This window comes from Protobothrops mucrosquamatus, unplaced genomic scaffold, assembly GCF_001527695.2.
Source record: "Protobothrops mucrosquamatus isolate PMUCROS unplaced genomic scaffold, P.Mucros_1.0 scaffold_278, whole genome shotgun sequence".
NCBI lineage: Eukaryota > Metazoa > Chordata > Lepidosauria > Squamata > Viperidae > Protobothrops > Protobothrops mucrosquamatus.
In genome coordinates this window covers 916,764-933,852 of record NW_015386354.1, presented here as the reverse complement: position 1 = coordinate 933,852, position 17,089 = coordinate 916,764, and the positions used below count along the sequence as shown (strand labels likewise).

General features: G+C 50.0%; 1 protein-coding gene across 1 annotated transcript in view; it reads left to right on the top strand.

The window, feature by feature from the left end:
- The window catches only part of SLC9A3R2 (SLC9A3 regulator 2), a 58,078-nt gene extending 41,125 nt beyond the window's left edge, over positions 1-16,953 (top strand). The window contains exons 3-7 of the mRNA XM_015831731.1: positions 1,714-1,896; positions 6,475-6,628; positions 9,981-10,024; positions 10,696-10,755; positions 16,795-16,953. Of these exons, the coding sequence (XP_015687217.1) occupies positions 1,714-1,896; positions 6,475-6,628; positions 9,981-10,024; positions 10,696-10,755; positions 16,795-16,953 (600 nt within the window). The remainder of the gene's footprint in view (positions 1-1,713; positions 1,897-6,474; positions 6,629-9,980; positions 10,025-10,695; positions 10,756-16,794) is intronic.
- The last annotated feature ends 136 nt before the right edge of the window (positions 16,954-17,089 follow it).

Below are 17,089 nucleotides of genomic sequence, written 5' to 3'. Positions count from 1 at the left end.
TTCCAACTCTATTCTATGTTCTATGAATGACTGTATCTCCAATTGGTTTTCTTGGCCATTGGGATATTGTTTCAACTTGCCAGTCCTGGAATCTCCTGGTGGTCTCCTCCCTAAATCCCAGCCAGGCTGAACCAGCTGAGTTTTTTGAGATCTACCAAGTTGGGCTGGTGCTGCTCCTTAGCCAGTCAAATCTTAGTTTTACATGATTTATTTTTCAGGAGAAAGAATTGCACAACTCAGTGATGAGCGAAATACTTGTGAAGTAGGTAGTCCAGCCCCCTTTGAATGCTGCTGATATTTCTCTAAGTCTAAACAGGTGATGACTTTAGTTGAGAAGATTTCTGTGCAGAGACTTAGGCAATAAATCAGTTTTAACTGAACCTTCATGTATGGATCTGATCTGTATATCTGACACTTAGATAATTAGGACTGGTGCTGAGAACTAGACTCCTCTTTTCTGTCAGGCCAAGAGGTACACAGTATGTTAGTTTTTGCAATGGATGTGGATTTTCTATTTTTCTTGCTTTTCTTGTAGGGGGAGCTTTAGATATTTTAACTACATTTTAATCCTATTGTAAACTATAGCTCCTTCGTGTTTCCTGAATGAAAGTGGGAGAAAGCTACACTGAGTCAGCTGCAGAGTGTTGCCTAGGATTTCACCAAAGGAGACTTCAGAGCAGCACATAAAACTTTCAGATGGCTGTTTGCTCACTGCAGGGTGAAAGGAAGAGAACTGGGGGCCCAGAGAATGGAGACCCAGAGTGGGTAACGTTCTTGATTCCAAAGATCCATTTCTGATCCTGAGTATTTGTATAGCATCCTCTCTGCTCCTCACAGAACATTTATGCTTCCTGGGTTCAATGCTCCACCCATAGCAGTTCTGGAAGGGCCGTCTAGGATCGGATCCACTCCATGTGAAGGGTGTACTTGAACCGACATGGAGTGCTTTGCTGAATAACTCAATTTTCCCCTGCTTGGTGCTCTGAATCAATATCACCCTCCCTTGCTGATCGCTGTGGCTGCTCGATGGAAGAAGAGGCTTCCTTATTAGCGGATAAATCTGCAGAATCAAACAAGTTGCACAATGTTATTTTTTTTTTTTTTTTTTTTTTTTATTATAAATAAAAAATAATAAAAAAAATTTTTGAAAGAAAAAAAAAACAAGTTGCACAATGGTGTTTAGTCGTGATGTCTGTAAGGAGCCTTATGGGATAAACAAAATTTGGTATATTTCTTTTCATATTATAAGGCAAATATATGTAGCTTTTCATAGTTCAGTTTTTCTACATGTTTCATTGTTCTATGGAAGTTTGGTCTGTGCCTGTAAATAAACCAGCCCCCTGAATGGGGCTTTTCCCCTTCCCTCTGACGGATCAAAAATGCCTTCTCTGTTTCCCCATTTTGCTTAGGGGGCAGCCTCGGCCGTGGTCTCTTGCGGCTCTTCTTCCACATACCGTAAGGCGCAGGGAGGCCTACCTGGTTTTATCCTTTTGTCATTTAGGAAGCCCCCCCCCCCAGATGCATTCTGTCAGGTCGGGGGATTGGACAATTGATTTTATGCTTCCTCCCATTGACTCCGTTTATACTCTGTCCTCCTGGCCCTTGGGGTGGGTAGGCAGGTCTTACTTGGAGCAAGGCGCTTCCTCACTGCTCCTTATTGTTACCAAAGAAGAAGAAAAAAGTGCCTTTTTCTCCCCCCCCCTCCCAATCCAGGATGTGAATGGGCAGGCCAAGGAGCCTTTGGGGCCCCGACTTTGCCATCTGAAGAAAGGGCCCAATGGCTACGGGTTCAACCTGCACAGCGAGAAGTCCCGGCCTGGACAGTTCATCCGCTCGGTGGATCTGGATTCCCCGGCATCCAAGGCGGGTCTACGGCCACAAGACAGACTCGTGGAGGTAAGGAGGGGATCTGGGAAGCAGGTGAAGGATCCTGCTACTTGGAGGGGAATTCACCCAACATTATTGCCGGCCTGATTTGCAAGACACCTTTGAGATATTTTTTGCTCACTCTGTTGATGCAACATCATCTTTAGCAAGTGGAAGGCGAAGGGAGCCAAAGCCAAAGTTGGCATCAAGTGAAAGCTTTGGCTTTACAGGATTATTTATTTATTTTGTCAAATTTCCACACTGCCCGTCTCATCAAAGTGTCTCGGGGCGGTTTACAATAAAAACATACAGTCAGTGGTGGGATTCAGATAGGTGAACCACCGATTCTCTGTGTGGATGCCGCTTCCGGAAGTCCATTCTGGGCCTGGGCAACAAAAAATTAGCTACCGGTTCTGCCGAAGTGGTGCGAACCGGCTGAATCCCACCACTGCATACAGTGGTGTAAAAAGCATAGTTAAAAAAACGAAAGTAAACACAGAATGAAGAACAAGGTTAAAACGAGACTGTTAAAAAGTTAAAAGAGGAGGCACAGGGAACGCCCTCAAGTCTCCCTTTCCAAGGAATAGGTCCGGAAGGGCTGGCGTCTCATTCCCCGTCTGCGAGAGAGAAGCCCGGCAGGAGCGGACGCAGAAGAGGAGGCCCTGGGCTGGGGCCACCTTCCACGGGGGGTGGGGGGTCCTGGGGGCTCTCTGAACTGGTTTGCTTGTAGATGTTTCATTACCCAACTAGTTACAGGTAATCCTCAACCCAAAACTGCGGTGGAGCCTGTCCATTACAGTCGTAGGTCATGACAGTTGTAAAACGAGCCATTCATATAACTGATGCAATTTTATGAGCTTTTCTGCAGCGGTCATTAAGTGAATATGGTGGTTGTAAAGTGAACGCCATGGCTGTTAAGCAAACCGGACGTTGCAGGCAGTCCTCTACTAATGACCACAATTGAGCCCCAGATTTCCACTGCTAAGCAAGACAGTTGTTAAGTGCCTCATGCCTCATTTTATGACCTTTATTACCACAGTTATTAAGCCAGTCACTGCAGTTGTTAAGCGAATCTGGCTTCCCCCAGGATGACTTCACTTGTCGGAAGCCGGTTGGGGAAGTCACCAACGGTGGTCGTGGGACCCCAGGATGCCGCAATTGTCGTACGTGTGAAAACCGGTCATAAGTTACTTTCTTCAAACAGTTGTTAAATGAATGGTTGTAAGTGGAGGACTACCTGTATTCAGCTGAGCCACAGCAAAACATGGTCACCTGACTGCGAGTTGCTGCAAAGGCGGCTGTGTTGCCGAGCGCCTCAAGCGCAGTCATGTGACTCTGGGGGGAGGGGTGGGCGACCGTTAGAACTCTGGAACTGGTGCAGGTAAGGAAACGTCTGAAAGTGAACCCCAAGCTTGGAGAGCCCCAAGAATCCCCCGATTCAATCCTGAGCTGCGGAGACGCCCGTCCGTTCGCGCCCTTCTCTGGGGCAGCTCTTGTGGGGCACCCCAGAAAAGGCTCTTTCGGACCGTTTCCTGGTTCCTGAGTCGGCCCTGGATGTCTGAGAGGGGAGAGAAAGAGAAGCCCTCCTTTTCTGCCCGTTGTCGGCCTCTGTTAATTAATTCAGCACGCCTGGCGCATTTCCCAGGCGCATAAATGGACCCGGTGACCTGCAGAGTCGCCACCCGATCCAGGGTGCCTCCTGCTCTCCGGGACTGGCATCAATGTTTGATGGGCCGCTCCTCCGGTTGGGGGGGTTGGCGGGGCGGGGGAGTGGCTGGGGAGGGGGGAGGGAGGGGCGGCTTTCTCCTATTTGCTCTTTTGGCCCCTTCGGTTCCCCTCAGCCTCCTGCAGCCCCCCCGGGCCACCTGTTTAAACACTGCAGGCAAAAGGATGCCGGGAGGGGAGAAGGGCTGGCAGCATCTCCAGGGCTGCGTCTGGAGAGGGTCCTGCCCCCCTTCCCCGCTGATCACTTGAAGGGAAGGGAGGGAGCCAGAGCAGCCGATGAGAGTGGGCTGGAAATGGAGGCTGGCTGAGAGGGGGCGGGCCAGAAGGTTGAGGTCTTGCTGGAATCCCCCAGCACAACCAGTAATGAACCTTGGGGGTATTTGCAACTCAGGTCCCGTGTTCCCATCTCCTCCCAAAGAAGAGATGGTGGGCATTCAACAGGTGCAGCCTTGCCCAGGTATGGTGATAGCAGCAGCTGCACGGCTTCATTTAACAGATCTTCCCTCCTCTGTTCCCTCCTCACAGCATGTTACTTATTATATGTTATTCTGCATTTGCTGTTTTTGATCACATGAGGTGCACTAGATCAGGGCTTTTCAACCTTTTCACCCATTGTACCACTTTTAGGATATGGCAACATCCGAGTACCACGTCACCTAGCAAGGTGTCAAAAACTTGATGACCCCCCCAAAAAAACAACGAAAAAACTGATGAAGTACAGGTAGTCCTCGATTTACAACAGTTCGCTTAGTGACTGTTCGAAGTTATAATGGCACTGAAAAAAGTACCCCCCAAGCCACAGCCGAGCAAGACACCTGCCTGCCCACCCAGCGGCACTCTTCCTCCTGTCCGAGGTTTTCACTGTTGTGAGCATTTCTGTTGAGGATTGGCAGTGGGAGTGGGGTGGGGGGGTCTTTGGTTTTTATTCCCCCAATCTGCTGGGTGGCTGCAGAGGTTTTGGTCACTTCACATGACCCTGGGACACTGTGACCGTCATAAATATGAATCAGTTGCCAAGCATCTGAATGTAAATCACAAGACCCTGGAGATGCTGCAACATTCCAGCTGATCGGCGCTTCTTGGCACAGAAGTGCCAGGATCAGCGCTGAGCTCCAGCTGGAGCCTGGCGCTGATCCTGGTGCTTCCACTGAACCCTGACAGCCCCGAAGAAGCGCCGATCAGCTGGAAAGTGGCACTGATCCTGGCGCTTCCGCTGAGCCCTGACAGCCCTGCAGCTCCAGCCGTCTCTCGCTCAGGCTTGTGCGGTGCTGCCACCGGTTCAGCTCATTCCCCTCCCCCGCTACCACTTTTCTAGGATGGTTGTGTACCACCTGCCAGGTGCCAATGTACCACAGGTGGTACCCGTACCACTGGTTGAAAAGCCTAGCACTAGATCAGGAAACACGCCCCATAGGATGAGCAGAACTCCACTTGATTGGGAATGGCTAGAATACCTTGTGGGCCTGATTCTGCTTCTCCTCCCATCTTCCCATCCTCTTTCACTGCATGGGGGTCAGCCCGAGTCCCTTCCTAAGGCTCTCTGCCTTCCCAGGGCTTAGGCAATGCCTCCAGCCTCTGGCTCTTGAATATTTGCCACCGCCCTGGCTCTCTCTGGCATGGATGTGCCTCTGGTTTCTCCCTCTGAACAACCCAAACTGGGCTCTTATTTACAATGAAAAGGAAAAGGAAGGAAGGAAGGAAGGAAGGAAGGAAGGAAGGAAGGAAGGAAGGAAAGAAAAGAGAGAGGGGGGGCTCATTATTTGCTTCAGAGTGGAAGAAAAGAATAGGCAATTAAGCAGCACTTCTGACAAAAGGTTTTATTGGGTCCTGATTCAGATCAGATTAGGAGAACCTTCTCAATTTGTAGCTTCACAGCCTCCAGATCTCCAGAATAAATGTGCCCAGATGAAACGTGTGTTGAAATGCATGACTAATTTCTCATGTAGTTTATTCCTTCTGGAAACTTAGATTTTCTCCCAAAGGCCTCCCTGCATGCAGGAAAGAGTAGCACACCGCTTGATTAATGATCGGTTGCTTTCCACTTTGAGGGGTTATTTAGCCTCTGCCCATAGACAAAGGGGCTTCATTATTCTGCCTGACAAATGGACAGCCTCCTGGGGCAAATTTTGCCTTCATCCTCATTTACAGTCCTCTGAGCATAGCAGAGCTGGTCTGATCCTTTGTCCTGCGTAAAATAATGTGCATATACTGTATGCGTGTGACACATACACAGAGAGACACTATATTTTTTTTTGCCTCTAAAAAATTAAACTATAGCTGGGAGCTGGTTTTCTTTCAGATTCTGGCATCCAGCTTCTTGCTGTGGTTGAGAGCTGTGTGGGCAGATAATACAGCAAGATCATTGGAATTAAATTAATGTTCCAGGCTACATATTGCATGACAGGGTTGTACGGTCTGGTTGGTTTTTGATTAGCAAGTTGTGAACAAGGTAACTGTGGCTTGTAAGCACTGAGATGGGCAATTGGTTCTTTCGGACCACGGGTGGCTCACCAATATTCCTTCAGTGGCCCCATAATCTCCTCCCTGAGTCTCTGTGTACAAGTGTATTATGGCATATTATGTAATTACAGTTTGGTGAGATGCAGAGAATAGTCCCTTAGTGTTCCATAACTGCATGCTCTGAGGACTTCAGTTCCCAGAATCCCAGAGGGCTCTGTTGCTGGCAGCCCTTTGGATGTCTTGGGAAGAGGAAGCCCCATCAGGGTGACTGATGGAAACTCTCTCTACTCTAAGCTTTATTCTCTCTGGTGAGGCTTTCCTGTTTTGGTTCTGCAGTGATTGGAGCCCCCGGTGCAAAGCACTCGGTTGCCCAAATGTGCAGTTCTTACCAGCTTCTTCCCTTTTGGTTTGGCTACCCTACAGGTCAATGGGATCAATGTGGAAGGCATGAAGCATTCAGAAGTTGTGGCCCACATCAAGTCTAAGGAAAATGAAGCGCGGTTGCTGATAGTGGACCCTGCAACAGATGAATATTTCAAGAAACTTGCTGTCACTCCTGCCGAAGAACACATTCGAGGTGAGGGATGCCCCCAGGAGCCAGCCTCGGGAGAGGAGCAGTTCCTGCTCGTGAGAAAGGCTGTATTCTTGGCACCTCTGCTCTCTTGTAGGTTAACGCTGCTTAACCTCAACCCCCAAATCTATTTTTTAAGGCAAGGACTCAGCCCCGAAGAAGAAATGCAATTGCAGGGTATAACCCAATACTTTGAAAACTTGGCAACTTCCAGATGTGTGGCCTTCAGATCCCAGAATTCTCAGCCGACAATGATTTCTGGGAGATGAAGTCCACATATCTTAAAATTGCTATGTTTGAAAATCACTTGTGTAGTCTAAAACAGGGCTTTTCAACCTTTTCACCCATTGTACCACTTTTAGGATATGGCAACATCCGAGTACCACCAGTCGCCTAGCAAGGTGTCAAAAACTTGATGACCAAAAAAAAAGAAAGGGAAAAAGTGATAAAGTACAGGTAGTCCTCGACTTACAACAGTTCGCTTAGTGACTGTTCGAAGTTACAACGGCACTGAAAAAAGTGCCCCCCAAGCCACAGCTGAGCAAGACACCTGCCTGCCCACCCGGCGGCGCTCTTCCTCCTGTCTGAGGTTTCCATTGTTGTGAGCATTTCTGTTGAGGATTGGCAGCGGGGGTGGGGTGGGGGGTGTGTTTGGTTTTTATTCCCCCCATCTGCTGGGTGGTTGCAGCAGGTTTTGGTCACTTCACGTGACCCTGGGACACTGTGACCGTCATAAATATGAATCCGTTGCCAAGCATCTGAATGTAAAGCACAAGACCCTGGAGATGCTGCAACATTCCAGCTGATCGGCGCTTCTTCTGGGCTCAGCAGTAGCACCAGGATCAGTGCTGCTTTCCAGCTGGAGCCTGGCGCTGATCCTGGCGCTTCCACTGAGCCCTGACAGCCCCAAAGAAGCGCCGATCAGCTGGAAAGCGGCACTGATCCTGGCGCTTCCGCTGAGCCCTGACAGCCCTGCAGCTCCAGCCGTCTCTCGCTCAGGCTTGTGCGGTGCTGCCACCGGTTCAGCTCATTCCCCTCCCCCGCTCCCACTTTTCTAGGATGGTCTCGTACCACCTGCCAGGTGCCCATGTACCACAGGGGGTACCTGTACCACTGGTTGAAAAGCCCTGGTCTAAAAGGCCATGCCATTTTGAGAACTGCAGCTGATAAATGTGCCCAAAGGGGGACCTATAAATGGTTTAGAAGTAAATTAAATCCATCCCTTCCCACTTCTGAGCAGAAAAGCTGTTGTAAACTGGCTGGAAAAAATCCAGAACGTCACGATTGGGCAGCCCCAGAGCTCCAGATGCCTTCAATGGGCAGAACGGGGACCAACATTTCAGCAAAGCCTCTTGGCAGCCACAAGTGAAGTAAACAGATTTTGAAAGCATCCGTGGCTAATTCTTTTAGACTAGAATGGGGAACCCACCCACTAGAATGGGGGCATCTGTGTGTGTGTGTGGGGGGGGGGTGAGGTATCAAACACATTAAGAAAAGGAACGGAACATTGTATGGTTGCAGCTGCCATCTTGCCTTTCTTGACCTCCCTCTTGGGCAGATGCCGAATTATAAGGACAAAATGTGGGGGAGGCATTTTGAGAGTGGACATGGCAGCAGAAGGCCTCCCTTTCCCACACATAACAGTGTCCCAGGAGCTCCCCAACTGGCCCTGTCCCCTCCGGGGCTGCAGCAGGTGTCCGGCTGTCCTTCAGAAGGTTGGACTTGCAAGACCCGGGTCTCAAACAGACCAGCTGCTACAGAGACTCCCTGCTCTTCTTCTCGGGGGGGGGGGGGGGGGGGGGGGGGGGGGGAGAGAGATCGTATCTTCCACCCAACATACATGATTCCACCGCCAATCCTCTCCCCCCCCCCCAGGCAGGCTGAATGGAGAGCTCTGTGTTTTTTAGCACAGCTGTTTCCTATTGAAGTTGCCTGCCCTCTTTTCTGGCTCCAGTGGAAAGAAAGACTCCAAAAGAACAACTTGGAATAATCTGGAGATTTTTGCAGTGGGGGGTGGGGTAGGCGAGGGAGGGAGGGAAGCACTGGTGTTAGATGTTGAGCAGAGGGACAACCAAAGACGGAGACGCTTTCTTCTTGGCTCCATGTAGGAGGAGCCCCCTGTTCTCTTTGCAAGCAGCAGCAGCAGCAGCAGCAGCAGGCAGAGCGCCAGAACCAGCACTAACGCCCAGACCTGCTTTCCAAGCACTGCAGGCCAGGCTCAAATGTGGCCCTTCTTTCTTCTGGGCAAGTGGCTGCGAAGGAGACGGCCGGGCCATCGGGGGAGTTGTCAGCACAGGGAGAGAGGAGAGGGAAGCTTCCTGCAAGATTAAGAAGGTTGGAGGTCGTGATTCTGCAGGTCGCTTCTGGTTGCAGGGGTCTGATGCCAGCTGGGCGCTCAATGGGCATTTGGAGCAGGCAGCATGCCCCGTTTCTGCCTGGGTTGGGTGTGGGCTGGGTTCAGATCACCGGCTCTTCAGGGGAGCGGAAGGGGGACAGGTGAGATTCTGGAGGGCACCCTGGGATGGATCTGAGCTCCCTGCAGTTGGCGAGTTGTTGATTCCAGAACCTGGAGCTTTGCCCACTCTGATTTGGCTGCTGGGTGTTGATGTTCTTGGAAAATCTGTAAGTTCTCAGTAGAGTCAGAACCACGAACTCACCCGGCACAGCTAACACACACAGCCACGTTCGGGCCCCAGCATATCATCACTACAATAAGCAGCAACCCTGATCCATCCTGGGCTTGAGCAGCAGCTGCAACACGGGGCCTGGCCTTGCCAGGCGGCAACTGCACAAACGCAAACCTTCTCCTCCCGCATCGTGCTCCTGATCAAAGCTCCCCCGGAGAGAAACCTTCCTGGGCATCAGGGCAATTGGCCGGAACCTCTTTGAATGTGTGTGTGCATGTTGGGATCAGAATGGGCGAAAGAGAACCTCTCTGCATTTCACGCTAGTCAGTGTAAAGACTTCCCCAAGTTGATTTGAAGAGCGGTGACTGTGTGGACACAGCCACACTCTGCCTGAGAGGCCAGGCAGAGGGGCCCCACCGGCCTCTTTCTGGGCTGGTTGGGTTGGTGGGTTGTTACTTCCCAGTCTAGCTGACCAGTGACTTCCTGGTGGTTCTTTATCCCTGCACTAACCGTTGTGATCTGTTCTCACTTAACGGTGGGCTGTCCTGTGCTGTGATCCAAGGTGGAGCTCTTCTGCTTTTCCACAACCTGCCACTGACAAGCTGGGTCCTTCCCCCCCTCCCAGCTGCAGAATTAATGGCTATCTGACCCAGAGGGGGCCAGTCCTCTGCACAGGGTGAGGGATTCACGGGAACGGTTCCTCATGGGAGTTCTTTCTGTGTTTTCTGCAGGGGGAGTTCCTCAACCTATGACAAATGGGTCAGCGCAAACACAGGTAAGTGGCGTTGAGCGCTGGGTGTTCTTCTTGAGGGGGGGGAGGCACTTTGGAAACCCTTCTGGCCTAGTCATTCTCTCCAGCCAGTGAGTTTGGGCATTTGGCCTCCCCTTCTCCCATTCCAGGGCCTGGGGATTTGGACCCTGAGGGTCACAAGTGATCAGTGGAAACTGATCCCGTATTGCTTTCCATCTCTAGACGCTTGATAGGGACTCTCTGGCCGTGGCTGATATTTGGCACTGGGCTAAGATCACAGCATTGTTGCCTTCGGGGTCTTCTAGTTCGGCCTCATAGCACCACTGAGTCATAATATTACACATCCGGCTTTGGCTTTGCACAATCAGTAAATCTAAGCCTAGCCTTTAAACTTTGCTTGATGACCTAGTATGATGTGTCAAGCCAGCCTGTAGTTGTTTGTTCAACAAACCATGGCTTGGTATGCAGTCCAAACCAGGCCTCTAAAAGAAGGCAAGGGCCTGTTTTTTTTTCTCTTTATCTGTCCAAAGTGTCTCTCCTTTCCAATTTCTTTTTTTTTTAATCAAGCAAGATGTCTACCTTCGCAAAGCCCTCCAGGTGCTTTCTCTAACCAATAAATGGTTTTTTTTTCCCACCCGGGGAGCCACCAGCCGTGTCTTGTGATAAACGTGCCCCCTTTTTTCCATCCCTCACAGCTGAATGGCGGATCCGTGTCTTCGTCCCACAGCGATTGCCAAAGTCCTGAGGAGGCCGAGGTAAAGAAGCAGCCTTTCTCCTCATCTGGGCCAAGGACTGATTTGCAAATCACCAAGATTTCATCCTTCTCATAGAATCCTAGGGCTGGAAGGGACCCTGGAGGTCATTTAGTCCAACCCCTGCCCAAGGCAGGATTCTCCTTATCCTCCACCTGCTGTCCCATGGTGGCTGGCCTGCTTTCCTCCAGAGGCCTTTCTTGGTCCTGTCCCTTTCTCCTTGTTTCTTCTTTATTAGTCTTTTTATCTTCTTGTCTTCTTTATTCTTCTTTATTAGTCATTCCAAACTCTTCCCGCCATGGGTAACTCTTCCTTCCAGCATCGCCTTTTAGCTTCTAGCCCTTTGCATGTCAACTTTTCCCCTCCAGCTTTTAGCCTTTTCTCCCCCCTTCTTTATTCCAAGCAGCTTATGAAGTTTTCCTCCTACTTTATGCCTTCCCCAGCCAGCATTTCACATCCTCTTCTGCCCACTCTAAGCCTTCCCTCCTCCCAGCTACCTAGGCGGTTCAACCTCTGCTGGCCCCACCCCAGAGATGGCCGCAGCCGAGCGGTCTTCCCTCCGGGATCCCCCAAAGGCTCCGCTGATCCACAGAGACGCAACGGAGGGGTAGGCCAGGTCAGCACGGGTTTTTTCCACCCTGCAGCAGGCAGGCTGCCCTCCCCCAGCCCTGGAATTAGCTCCCTTAATTGCATTCAAATGTGAAAGAAAATATTTCCATGCAACAGGCCGGTTATTTGCTCTTTCTGTAAGAGCAAGAATGTGGGGGGCTTGACAGAGTGGCTTTGATTAGGGAGGATCAGCTCAGGCGCTGGCGAGAGAGCAGCTGCATCCAACTCTGCATTCTTTCCACACTTGGGGGGCGGGGGGGGGGCAGCAGGGAAGAGGGAGGGGAGAGAGCTCTGCTGGGGGAGAGGGGCTGATTTCTCAGCAGCATCGGATGGGCCCTTTGGAGGGGATCCTGCCAGAGGGCTGAGGAAGGGAGTCGCTGCTGCCGTCCCTGTTTACAGATGGGAAGCATTTGGTGTCCGGGGCAACTCAGTGCCCTTCACCCACGTCTCCCGCAGGCTGCTCCGGGTGGCCCTTCCCCTCCCTCTCCTTCCCAGAGCTGAGAGAGGAGGGTAGCTACTCCCCACTGCCAGCCCTGAGTCACTCGGCTGCACAGGTAGTCCTTCACTTAGGACCACCTGGAGCCTGGAATTTTGGTTGTAATTCATTGCAGTCATAAACGGAGGCACCATGTGACCAGACTCGATTTTACGACCATTTTTACAAAGTCATAAAGTGAGTCATAGCAGTCATTAAGCAAATCACATGGTTGTTAAGCAAATCCAGCAGGGTGCTTTTTGCCATTCTGCTGGAAAATGGCAAAAAACGTTGTGAAATGCTGCAACCGGTTGTAAATGTGAGCCGGTTGCCAAGCACCTGAAAGGCAACCACCTGACCCTGCGGAGGAGGCAGCAATCCTAACGCTGAATGCAGGTTGTCAGCAGCTTTGAAAGGTTGCCCATCAACCAGTTGTAATTGGAGGACCACCTCTACTCGCAGCTGGCTCTGTTGGAAGTATTCCTCTGCTTTGTGTGTAGAAAGAGGCAGTGGGGAGTGCTGCCTTCTTGCAAATGAGTGGGCAGGGGGTGCTCTCTGGCCAGAGTGCCAGGAACTGGAGAGGGAAAGCAGGAAGCTGAGCTGGGGATGCCTTTCGGTCGGTCGGTCGGTCGTAGAGGGCTGGCTCTTAAACAGGAAGGGTTTGTAGTTTGTCAGCCCTCCAAGGTAGGGCAGATCAGGAAATCATAAAAGGATTACATGAAAGTTACTTTATTTTTGTGAAGTATAATTACAGGAGCTTGAAAGCTTGCCAGAGTTTCCCTCTGTCCCTCCTTGTAGCAGAGCGAATCAGGATGGGGTGTCTCCCTTTCCCCTTCGCTAGGACTCTATTTTCCTTGCTTGCTCCTGTCCGCCCCCTTCAGGGTTATCTCTGCACTTCTTTACATGGCTTGACATGGAAGCTTAGCAGGGGTGAGGCGGTGAGATGAGCTGCAGCCCCCCCCCCCCCCCCCGTTAGGGTGCAGGGACTGGGCGCCTTCCTCTTCCCCGAATGCACGGAGATGGAGGCTCTGGAGGGAGTTGCCGGAGGTGGGGAGAGAAAGGAGGGTGGGGCTGCAGTGTGAGCTCTGATCCACCTGCCACTAGAAGCTGTGGGCATGTGGTCCCCCCACAAACACTACCAATAGAACCACAGGGCAGGCGGCTGCTTTTCACTTACAAAGCCCAGCCTTCTTTTTGCTAAAAAGGAGGATGAAGTTCATCTCCTTCGCTCAGAATTGTCCCATCCAGCCACATCGTAGAGAAGACTATTATAGTTCCTCACTACTGCATGAAATTGGAAGTGGGGTGGGGTGTGGGCCTGCCAGGAAGGTGCTATGATGCTCCTGATATTATGGAACAGCCTTCTCAGGACCATGATATCTTCTGGACCATCTCTGAGAGTTGAGAGAGGGAGATATGGTGTTACCCTGGCTCTCCTCCTTCCTCTGGACTCATTCCAGTTGGTGGTGATGCAGGGGAGAGATTGAGACCACAGCCCTGGCACTGTGAGAGGCCTCAGGGCTGAACACTCCCCCCACACAGCATCTACATGGAGGTTCTCCAAGAAGCCATCAACAATATGCTGATGATACCCAGCTTTACATTTCTGCTCCTGGCTAACACCAAGTATTTCAGTAGATGGCCTATTTCAGCACTTGGAGAAGAAAGAACAGGCTTCAGTTGATCCCTAGCAAGACTAAGTGGCTTTGGGCTTTAGGGCGTCTGGATCCAAGAATTTGCCATTTCTTGTTCTGATGGAGCTACACTGCCACAAAACAGAACCAGTGCGCAACCTGGGGGTTCTCCTGGACTTGCAGCTCCTGTTTAGTAAAAAGGTGGCCAGGACTTTGTCTTGTATGCCAGTGGCATCATTTTCTAGACTGACATAATTACTCAGGTCTTAGTTGCCTCCCAACTAGATCACCGCAATGTGCTCTACATGAGGTTGCCCTCTTGAAGAACATTGAGAAACTTCAAAACTCTTCCAGGTTTTTTTTTAATGAGTTGGGGGAACATCACAGAAACATTTGTATTGCTGCAATTAGGTCGTTGCTTATAGGAAGCGACCAAAATTGGCTTTCAGAGCCTTTGATGTTGGTTTCCTGGCTGCTTATTAAAAGCAGTCTTTGAGATCCTTGCTTTTCTAACTGTCCAATTCCTACTCACACGCACATATACCATGGAGGATTCAAAGGGTTTATTGAGGCTTTCCAAGCTCTCCAAAAGTCTTCTCCAGGGAATCCCAGTCCAGCAACAAGGCAACCCCCAATGATTTCCTAGTTCAGTTCTGAAATGACTCCCACACGAATCCATGAAGCTGGAGCAATCCACAAGGCAAGGACAAAGTAGAAGCAAAACAAGGCACACCCACACCAAAGTCCACTATCAAGGTTCAAGGCAAAGGCCAATCTGAGAAGTAGGTTCAAGAATCAAGGCATGAGTCCACAGTCCAGGTCAGGAAGATCAACAAAAAAACTGTACAGGTATAGTATAGGGGGTACCTTGCTCAATAGTAGTAACTGTGAGAGGGACCTCGGAGTCCTAGTGGACAATCACTTAAATAGGAGCCAGCCGTGTGCTGCAGCTGCCAAAAAGGCCAACTCAGTGCTGGGCTGCATTAACAGAGGGATAGAATCAAGATCACGTGAAGTGTTAATACCACCTTACAATGCCTTGGAAGGCCACCCTTGGAATACTGCATCCAGTTTTGGTCACCACGATGTAAAAAAGATGCTGAGACTCTAGAAAGAGTACAGAGAAGAGCAACAAAGATGATTGGAGGCTAAAGCATATAAGGAAAGGCTGCTGGATTGGAGGCTAAAGCATGTAAGGAATGGCTGCTGGAATTGGGTATGTCTAGTTTAACGAAGAGAAGGACGAGGGGGGACATGATAGCAGTGTTCCAATATCTCAGGGGCTGCCCCAAAGAAGAGGGAGTCAAGCTATTCTCCAAAGCACCTGAGGGCAGGACAAGAAGCAACGGGTGGAAGCTAACCAAGGAGAGAAGCAACCTAGAACTAAGGAGAAACTTCCTGACAGTTAGAACAATTAACCAGTGGAACAACCCGCCTCCAGAGGTGGTGAATGCTCCAACACTGGAAGTTTTTAAGAAGAGACTGGACGGCCATTTGTCTGAAATGGTATAGGGTTTCCTGCCTGAGCAGGGGGTTGGACTAGATGACCTCCAAGGTCCCTTTCAACTTTATATTATTTTTTTATTATTATTATTATTATTATTATTATTATTATTATTATTATTATTATTATTATTATTATTATTATTATTATTATTACTAGGCACCAAAATGGATGTGTTGTTCCCAGTGTCATTCCTTCTTGCTGTGTTAAATACCCATCGCTTGGTGTAGCGCATCAAGAGGGACAAGGCTGCTTCCTCGCAAGTAACCGGGCTGACCACCGTTGCTCCTGCCTCTTCTCCGCTCTGCATACTCTCAGATCAAGCAGAGGAGGCAGTTCCTTCTCATCCAAGCTAGCTGGCTGCAGTTGCACACTCTCTCCTTCTGAGGCCTTGGGCTGTCCTGCTGCAGCTGTGTCTTGACCGTCTCACACACGGCCGGCTGCTCATATGGTTGCTCCCCCTGCAACCATTCCACCACGCTTGGTCTTGCTGATCCCAGCTCGGGACCACCTAGGGGCATGCTGCCACCTCTCCCCTCCATGGGGAATGGGACAACTTGCCACAGCAACTTGCCCTGTACTCACTATGGCCAACATGTCACAGCCAGCTCACCACGGGACAACTTGCTGCAGGACAATTCAACAATTTGATTTAATTATTTAAAATAATTTAAAAAATATTTTAATTTTTGTCATTCACATTTCATTTTCCTTTGGCATCCTTTATTTAATGATTCTATTCCACCATTTCTTCAGTATTAGTGTAACTCTTGTCCTGCGGCGAGTTGTCCAGTAGTGATTTGGCGATGGTGAGTTGTCGCACGGCGAGTTGGTGTGGAGAGTTGGCCATGGCATGTTGTCCTAGACCCCTCTGACGTGCCTGGGACCGGCTCATCCCCTTCCGAGCTGGCACCTGGAGAGGCATCTAGGGAAGCGTCCGAGGAGCGTCCGTCATCACACGAACAGTGATTCATCCAAGAAAAGTGCTAGACTCTCATCATCCTTATGAGCTGCTGACTACAATAGATCACAGTCTATTAAAATGCCTGAGCTTTAGTTTAGGTGAAGTACACTTGTTGTGGAAAACCACTGCCTTGTCTCAGCATATTGTGTGAACCTCATCATCACTTTAAGCCATCCTAGAGGTCAATTGGTTGCACAGTATGAACACAATTCTATTTTGTTAATTTGCTTTTGGGGTTAGGCGTATTGTGTGAATCCAGCCTCTGTCAAGTTCTGTTGGCAGCAACCTGCAAATGACTAAAAGAATATATTTACTGGTTATCCTCAGCTTATGTTGGCAATGGGGACCAGAGTTGCCATCACTAAGTGACTTGGTCACAGAGTATGACATCACGTGACCACGCCACTTGGAAAGAGCAAGTCTGGCCGTTGTGATAAAATGAGAGTTTGCAACTTCTGACTTCCTGCTGGCTTCCCCATTGACTTTGCTTTTGGGAAGCTGGCAAGGAACAACACAAACTGTAACCATGGGACCGCAGGGGCACTGCAATGGCCCAAACTCAGAGGATGGTCATAAGTCCCCCTCCTTCAGCATTGTTTGAATGGTCATTGAATGACTGACAAGGAACTCCATATTTTTTCTTCTTCTAAGACTCGAAACTGTACTTTTTCCCACTCCAGAAGCAAGATGTTCAGGTGACTAATTTCCACCCCAACTTATTTTTGCAGCCTTGTCTTGGTCTTGTAAGTCACGCAAAGCTTGGGCTGGGATTTCAGAACCTGTCAAAATAGTTTGAAGCAGTGCAGCAGTTTAGCCAAAGAGCTGCCCCCTGTTAAACCTCTTGGTTTCCTCCTAGGAAAGAGAGCTGAAAAAGAAAGACCCCTTTGAAGAAAGCGGGCTGAACCTGAGTCCCACCGCAGCGGAAGCCAAAGAGAGAGTGCGTGCCAAGCGGGTGAACAAGAGGGCGCCTCAGATGGACTGGAACAAGAAGCGGGAGATCTTCAGCAATTTCTGAGCCCATTGAGGGTCCCCGTTTCCCTTCCGGCTCCTCCTGCAAGGAGACATTTGCAAGGTGCACAAATTGTGTCCCACCCTGACGGACAGGGCCGCAACGCACTCCATGCTCCACATTTTTCCACAAGCAAGGCGGT